Here is a 6,616-nt window from a genome sequence, read left to right as displayed (position 1 = left end):
AAGAGGGGGAAGATGGACTCAACCTGTTCATGGCTCCTGCTGCCCTGAGTTCAGAGGCCACAGTGAGAGTGAGGCCTCTTCATCCTCACTGCCATCACGGGAACAGAGGAAGGGAGGAGGGGAGGTTCCCGATTAGCTCTGCCCTCCATGGCTCAGCCTCACCCCACGGAGTCTCCAAGCCTCCCGTCAGCCCCCTTCCTCTCGGTCTCAGGCTCTCGTTGCCTTGTCCCTCCTCTCCCTCGACCCGGGTCAGGGCGTGGTGCCGGCTTGACGGGCTGACGGAGGTGGTGGTGGAAGCAGTGAGAGGGAAGGTGTGGTGTGGGCCGTGGTGGGTGGCTTCCCCACCATGTGTGTGTGGGGGCGGGGGGGCTGGGCTGGGCTGCGGTGGGGTCACTTGCTCTTGTGTAGGTCCTTCAGCTGGCGGAGCTTCTCCAGGAGCTGGGCCCGGGAGTTGCCATTGTCTTCCGTGGGGCCTGGGTCTGGCCCCAGAGCCTCCTGCAGCACCAGGCAGTGCGTCCTCAGAAATGGGTTATAGGAGCGCTCCTCTCCCAGGGTGGACGGGCACTGTGGGGGGAGAGGCACCCGGGTTTGGTGGGGAGAATCTGGAAAATAGACCCAAGAAGGGAAGAACGCCCACACCGCCCCATCCCAGGGTCCAGAAGTTCTCACTGGAAGGCCCTTGTGCCAAATATGTCAGCTCTGGAGAGGGCCCTGCAGGGCCCGCAGGGATGAGCCCTCTCTCAGGAGTGCCCTCGGCCCCTCCTGGACCCCAAGCCCCGCACCGTGCTCCTGCGTTCCATCCGCTGCCTCTGTACCCACTGCATCTTCCTCTCCCGGGCCAGGTTCTCGGGCTCCACCACGCCTGCAAAGCCCAGGTTCTCCTCCGCGTACTCGTGGCCTAGGGATGGCATGGGGGCCAAGACACAGGGCAGAGTGAGATGGGTGGTACGGTCAGAAAAAGTCCTCCCCACCCGCAGGCCTATGGGTACCTGACGGCTGGGGAGGAGGGGCAATGCTTCCAGAGAAGCCCCGACCACATGGAGCTGTTTCTCTAAATGTGGGCACAAGTCAGCCACGAGTGAAGAGGCAGAAGCAGTTCAGGGGGGAAAACCACCAGACCTGGAGCCAGAAGACCTGCATTCTAGCCCGTCTGGCTCTGCCCAGCTGTGCGACATCAGTCAAATCACGGCGCTTCTCTGAGCCACAATGTTCTCCTTTGGCAAGTGGGGAAAATAATAATGCCACTCTAAAACTATGTGTTCCTGGTGCCTGGAACAGGGCCGGGTACACGTTAGGTGCTCAATAAAGTATTTGTTGAATGAATGAATGGATGCATGTATGTTCTGAGGGTTAACTGAGATATGAGTAAATGTGTTTTAGAAACTATGGATATGCAATGTACACATGCACATACGTGTGGATGGATGGATATTCCATGTACGTGCGTATGCATGATGGACGTGCAGTGTGTGGATGATGGATGCAGGCAACGGTCCATGCAGAATGGAGTTAAGGCCCCTCTTTGCTCGTTAAGCAAAGGCAATTTTCTGTTCTAGGCTTTGGCTATGAAAAATCAGCCATCTCCCAGGGATGCTCTGGGACCTACAGGGCTCCCAAGAGGCTATGGGCTGGTTGCCAGGGAAGCAGAGGCCTTACAGAGCCAGGTCTGCAAACAGAAGGGAGCTCTGCCCCCACTGCTAGAGTTGGCTCCCAGGAGCCACCAGAGGTGGCGCTGTATCCCCTCTGGGCCAGGAGCTGAGTCGGCTGGGACTCTGGGGGTGTGAGGGGCTAGGAGGAGAGGGAGGGGCACCTCACCAGGCCACAGCAGAGTGTCGTCCCCCAGCCCCAGCACGGTGTCCAGTGAGCTCAGCATGGTCTCTGCGGTGCCCTCAAAGGTCCGTCCTGGCAGGGTCAGAAGGTACGTGTAAGGTCCAAGAACCACACAGCACGGTAAGGTACATGAAAAGGGTGGGGAGCAGCTTGTACAGCTGGGGCTGGCCACCAGCCCTCAGCCGTGCCCCTGCCGTGCCCACTTCCCTGGCATCTACTCCTTCCCTCCCTCTGGGAGCTGGGCCCAAATATTCAACCGCAACCGAGCCCATTTGAAGGCCTCCACTGCACATATTGACGTGTGGATAGAGGAGCTGCAGGACCTTCAGGCTGAGTTCTGTGGCTCCGAGCCCTCTTGATAGAGGGTTGCTCTTTTCCGTAGAGCACTTCTTTCGTTGCCTGTGCTGTCTCTGGGACTCCATGCACCTTGGGACCTGTGATCCTCCCACCGACAGGATCATCCTCTCACTCAGGGGTTCTCAAGTTTTTGTAACTAGTCTTGCCAGTCACTGTATCAGAGAACCAGGCTCCACCCAGTGGAAACAAACGCCCTTCGAGGTCTCTACTCAGTTACGGGCATCGTCTCATTCTGTCCATCCCCCGCGGGAAGTCGTGAGGATATAAAAAAAAAATCGAGGTAACAAAGGCGGGAGTAACTGCCGAGGCAACATGTACTGAAACCAATGTTTTCGTGCATTGCGTGGAGCTGTGGCTGTCCTTGGGCCCCTGCTCTGGCCTCTCTCCCTCCCTCTTGTCCCCCCTCCTCCCTCTTCCCTTTTGGGAGACTCACCACAGCCAGAGAGGAAGAGCAGGTCCCCTGAGAAGAGGCAGGAGGGACCCTTATAGGGCTCCCCATCCAGCAGGTAGACCAGATGGCCTTGTGTGTGGCCAGGGGTGGCCAGAGCCTGGATCTGAAGCCGTCCCACACTAACCACATCTTGATCACACAGGGGACTGAGAAGCGAGGCAATAGTGGAGAGAAGGCTCTAGAGCTTGTGCCATGCTGATCCTCCCTCCCCAGCCCTGCCCAGGCCCAAGGGAATGGGTGATGTACAGGAGGGGGGCTTCGCCACCAGAGAGAGAAGACACCTCCAGTGCCCAGGACTTCAGACCCAAGCCCTCCTGCTTTCTCTTTTGGGGACTATGGCTGGATCACTTGGGGGATGGGCAGTGGCAGTCTTCAGATGGGCTGTGATCTACTCTCTAAGGGCCAGGAAGGGCATCAGCAAAGACCCACCTGCTGACACCCCTGAAACATGTGACTAAAGGATGGGGGGTGAGGGGAAGGGCCCATAAGGGCCATCCCATCCCTGGGTCAAGGACTTACTGGGTGAGGTAGGGGATGCCGTCCTGAGGGCTCCCATACACCCGACAGTCCTGGTGCCGCCGGCTGAGGTCACGGTTCCCTCCACTGTGATCCCTGTAGGATGGCGCAGGCAGGGTCTTTAAGGGGCAGCTGTACTGGGCCTCCTGCCTCCTTCTTCCCCAAGCGTCTCCAGGTCTCTGAGCCATGGGACTCCTGGCTTCTGGACTGAACCAAGCTGTCCACACCTCTTCTGGCCTTAGTTCAAGCTGTCCCCCTGCCCAGAATGTTGTCCCAACAGCTTGCCACCCCTCCCCTCATCACCAACTAATGCCAACTGATCTTCTGGCCTCTCAGCTCCAGGGTCATCAGCCTCTAATTCCTCCAAGTGGATCTGATCACACCCTCCCTGGTGCCCCCGCCCCCGTACCCTGTGCCGACTGTCACAGTTGTTACTGTTTGTCATCGCTGTACACTTCCATACAGGGCTGTCTCCCCTATTGGACTATAAGCTCCTTGATGTTAGAGATCACAAGGTTTGCCCATGCCTGGCACACACGCCCACACGGAATGGAAGGTAAATGCCTGTCCCACCCTCCTCTGGCGCTTCAGAAGCCTGATAAGTGGAGCAGTGGGAGACCCGCCCCTCCCCCTCCCTCTCTGCTGGTGCCCCAGTGACTTCATGAGGATGGTGTCCACCCATACTGACTTCTTGACTCTCAGCCCAGCCTGTTCTCGTGGGACCCAGTTCTGGCAAGCCCAGCCGGGGCAGGGGCCAGCCAGGGAAGAGGATCTGCACCCAGACCTCCCACCTCAGCCCCTTACCAGTGCTTGTGGGTGCAGAGAATGGCAACCAAGTTAACGCCCTCCTTTTCAATGGAAGCCTAGAGGAGAGAGGGGGCAGTGAGACTGAGGAACAGGATGCAGAGGGAAACAGGGGCATGGGTGCTGGGTGGAGAGGAGCGGAGAGGAGAGGCGAGCAGGGAGAGATGAGGGAGAAGGAGGCGATGAAGCCAGAGAACGAGAAGCGGGTGGGGAAGAGAGGGCCGGGTAAAGGGGGGCAGCTGAGCCCCAGCCTGGGCACAAGCGAGAGGGAGATTCGTGGAGGGGGTAGACACACAGACACACGCACACACAGATAAATAAGTAACAAGAGGGAATGATAAAGATGCCCAGACACGACAGACAGAGGCGAGGAGAGAAGAGCGAGGGTCAGAAAGGGGGCCACAGAGAGTGAGAGGCGGAAGAAAACTCCCTAGACCCGCAGTCCTGGGTCAGCACCACTTGCCCTCTGGCTCTGATTCCCCCGCTGCTGCCCTCCCCCTTTCCCCCCGCCATGCCCTGACACTGAGCCCCTCCCCATGGTGGTCTCTTTGTGCACATGTGTGTCAGGGTCTGTGTGTGAGTGCACATGGAGGGGGGCACATCGCATTGGCAGAGGGCAGGGTCAGCCTCTCTCTAGCAAGGAGAAGCTGCCAGTCCTCAAGGTGACCCCAAGTACCCCCGACCCCATCCTCCCCTCACCTGTACGGCCTGAGGGTCTGAAGGGTCCACAGCCACAGCCAGCCGGGCCTGGGTGTCGATGATGAGGTAGCTGTAGTTGTCTGAGAGGACGGGGATAGGAAGCACCTTCACTCCTGGGGAACAAAGATGGGCTGTGGGCGGGGTGATGGGGCGGGCAGCCCAGCAGTCGGGGGTATGAGATGGGGAGTAGGCTGGGAGGGTGGCCACGGCTTGGGGCGATGCTGGCCCGGCGTGGCCAGAGCTCACCATTGAAGAGGCGGGGCTGGGTTCTGGAGTGGCCTTTGGGGTAGCGATTCCGAGCCCTGCGCAGCTGCTGGCGGTAGAAGAGGTACCCGAGCCAGGTGCGGGTGTACAGGCTGTACCTGCAGGACGGGACGTCTGTGCTCAGCCCTGCCCCTCGAGCCCAGACCCTCCGTGAAGCCCAGGTCCCATGTCTCCACTCCCTCAGTCACCCCCTGAATCAATGCAACTCCACCATCGCTTATCGTGTGCTGACTGTTTGCCCTGCTCAGTACTCAGGACAAGATGGAGAATGAGACAGAAACACCCCCAAGCTCACCAGGCGAGATGTGAGCTGAGGAATTCATAGAAGAGAACCGAGGGTGAGGGGTTTATTCAGTGAAAGGGGTATAGGAGTTAGGAAGCTGCAATGAGGTGGGAAGAGTATTTCAGGAAGAGCAGCGGTGTGTCGCAGTCATGCCCGGGGCTTGCTGAAGACCAGATTCTTCGGCCCCATCCCAGTATTTGAGACTCAGCCAGTCTGCGGTGGCGCCCGGGAATCTGCATTTCTAACAAGCTCCAGCTGCTGCTGCTGCTGCTGACCCAGGGACCACAACTCTGAGAACAGCTGGGGTAGAGGAAACAACAGGCCAAGGCCCAGAGGCAGCAGACAGCAGGGTTTACTTAGGGAAAGTGTAGAAGGTTCTGTTTGGCTGTTTGGTGGAGGAAGCAGGCAGTGGTGAGGCTGGATGAGCTGACCACACTCCCTCCCTCCACCTGCCTCCATTCCAGGCCATCCCAGGCTACACAGTGAAAAGGGGGCAGGAGGAACAGAGGGGACTTGCGAGTGACAGAGTCCCCCAAATACAGGATGCCAGCACGCAGGGCTGGCTTCACAGGTGTGGGACCCGGCAGTCACATAAGGCCCCGCACTTGGTATGATGCTCTGCTGTTGCCATCTTGAAATTCTTAACGATTTTCTCTTTGAACTTGTGTCTTGTAAGTGAAGTCTGATGGGACAACGGAACATGCATGCGAGCAGAGGTGATACACACAACATCACGACATGTGTCTGCTCCGTCCCTGTTGCCCCTCACACACCGTGTTTGCGATGGCCACGAGCACAGAATTCTGGTGGACCCTCTATGTGTGGAAATTCAAGGCCCAAAGTGAATACAGGTGAGTGTACATCTGTGACTGAGTAAAGAGTGGGCACTGGCTGGCCCGTAAGCCACACTTTGGGTTCAAACTAGAATTTGCTTGAAATGCATCAAGAAGGCAATGGTGTTCTAAGAAACACAAATGATCGAGGAACCCTTATCATGTTACTTCCCTGTATGATCCCACCACTGACGCTGCAAACGATGCTGCTACGGAAGGAAAGGGAAAGAGGCAACCGATCTGTCCTTCTCCTTCCAGCCCTCCCGCTCATCAGTGAGCTGAAAGCAGAGCGATCTGGTAGAATGTGCACGTATCAAGAAGTGAAATGAAAACAGCTGAGTTAGCTCGGGGCCACATTTCCACCGTTCTGGTTGGAACATAACACATATCCACGTACAAGCTAAGAAACGTGACTTATGTAGCTTCGGTGATCCCACATGTGAGCTAAATGTTCTTCTATTTGCATTTAAAAGTGGCACTGCCATTCATATAATGAATGGCATAATTCATGCTAATAATTAAGATTTTAAGTACTCCTCTGCTCAGAATGACATTAAGTAGCAAATTAAAAACACCACG

At 57.2% G+C, this 6,616-nt stretch overlaps 1 protein-coding gene across 1 annotated transcript in view; it reads right to left on the bottom strand.

Annotated features, from left to right (window-relative positions):
- Positions 1–233: 233 nt before the first annotated feature.
- LOC309963397 (putative hydrolase PNKD) overlaps positions 234–6,616 on the bottom strand; it is a gene marked incomplete at its 5' end in the record, with an annotated part of 19,500 nt that continues 13,117 nt past the window's right edge. The window contains 8 exons of the mRNA XM_082841729.1: positions 234–564; positions 783–898; positions 1,816–1,902; positions 2,621–2,784; positions 3,158–3,250; positions 3,959–4,017; positions 4,658–4,770; positions 4,904–5,019. Coding sequence (XP_082697855.1) covers positions 391–564; positions 783–898; positions 1,816–1,902; positions 2,621–2,784; positions 3,158–3,250; positions 3,959–4,017; positions 4,658–4,770; positions 4,904–5,019 — 922 coding nt within the window. The 3' untranslated portion in view covers positions 234–390. The remainder of the gene's footprint in view (positions 565–782; positions 899–1,815; positions 1,903–2,620; positions 2,785–3,157; positions 3,251–3,958; positions 4,018–4,657; positions 4,771–4,903; positions 5,020–6,616) is intronic.

Source organism: Leucopleurus acutus (assembly GCF_964270905.1).
Source record: "Leucopleurus acutus genome assembly, chromosome: 6".
Lineage (NCBI taxonomy): Eukaryota > Metazoa > Chordata > Mammalia > Artiodactyla > Delphinidae > Leucopleurus > Leucopleurus acutus.
Note: the sequence above shows the minus strand (reverse complement) of the source record. Positions and strands in the feature narration are given on the sequence as shown.